The sequence below is a fragment of the Eimeria mitis genome, genomic scaffold, assembly GCF_000499745.2.
Source record: "Eimeria mitis Houghton genomic scaffold, Emh_scaff1070, whole genome shotgun sequence".
In the NCBI taxonomy this organism is placed as follows: Eukaryota; Apicomplexa; class Conoidasida; order Eucoccidiorida; family Eimeriidae; genus Eimeria; species Eimeria mitis.
Window position 1 is genome coordinate 1,446 of NW_013567423.1, and position 799 is coordinate 2,244.

Sequence of the window (799 nt, forward strand, 5' to 3'; positions counted from 1 at the left end):
CAGCCAAATCTGCTGCTGCTGCTGCTGCTGCTGCTGCTGCTGCTGCTGCTGCTGCTGCTGCTGCTGTGCCTCTAGGGTGACGCTCGCGAGTCTCTCTGCTTCATCGATTGCCAGCAGCAGCCGCTGCTGCTGCTGCTGCTGTTGCTGCTGCTGCTGCTGCTGCACTTCCCCAAAGCTGCCGCTGCCTTCATACTCAGATGTGCTGCTGCTTCTGCTGCTGCAGCGGCCGCCTGTAGGGTTGTTGCTGCTGCTGTTGCTGCTGTTGTTGTTCTTGCTGCTGCTGCTGCTGCTGCTGACGGGGTGCGCTGCTCTGCTGCTGCTGCTGCTGCTGCTGCTGCAGATGCAGCGGTTCTCCTGTCGTTTGCTGCTCCTGCTGCTGTTGCTGCTGTTGCTGCTGGGACTATACATCCTGGGGGAGCTGATGTTGCTGTTGCTGCTGCAGCAGCTTCTGCTGCTGCTGCTGCTGCTGCTGTTGCTGCTGTTGCGGCTAAAGTTGCTGCTGCTCATATACAACACGCTCCGCGGGCTTCCATCATCGTTTGCTGCTGCTGCTGCTGCTGCTGCTGCTGCTGCTGCTGCTGCTGGTTGTACTTTAGTGCCTGCCTCCGTGTCATCAGTAGCAGCAGCAGCTGCAGCAGCAGCAGCTGTTGCTGCTGCTGCTGCTGCTGCTGCTGCTGCAGGTGCTGCGGATGTGCCGATAGAGCGTAGAGACATCACCGCATGCTGCTACTACAAAATATTTTAATAACCCTGCTGCTGCTGCTGCTGCTGCTGCTGCTGCTGCTGCTGCTGCTGCTGC

At 59.4% G+C, this 799-nt stretch overlaps 1 protein-coding gene across 1 annotated transcript in view; it reads right to left on the bottom strand.

Moving 5' to 3' along the window:
- Positions 1 to 714, bottom strand: part of EMH_0028750 (uncharacterized protein) — a gene marked incomplete at both ends in the record, with an annotated part of 1,162 nt that extends 448 nt beyond the window's left edge. The window contains one exon of the mRNA XM_013494199.1: positions 1 to 714. Coding sequence (XP_013349653.1) covers positions 1 to 714 — 714 coding nt within the window.
- Positions 715 to 799: the final 85 nt, after the last annotated feature.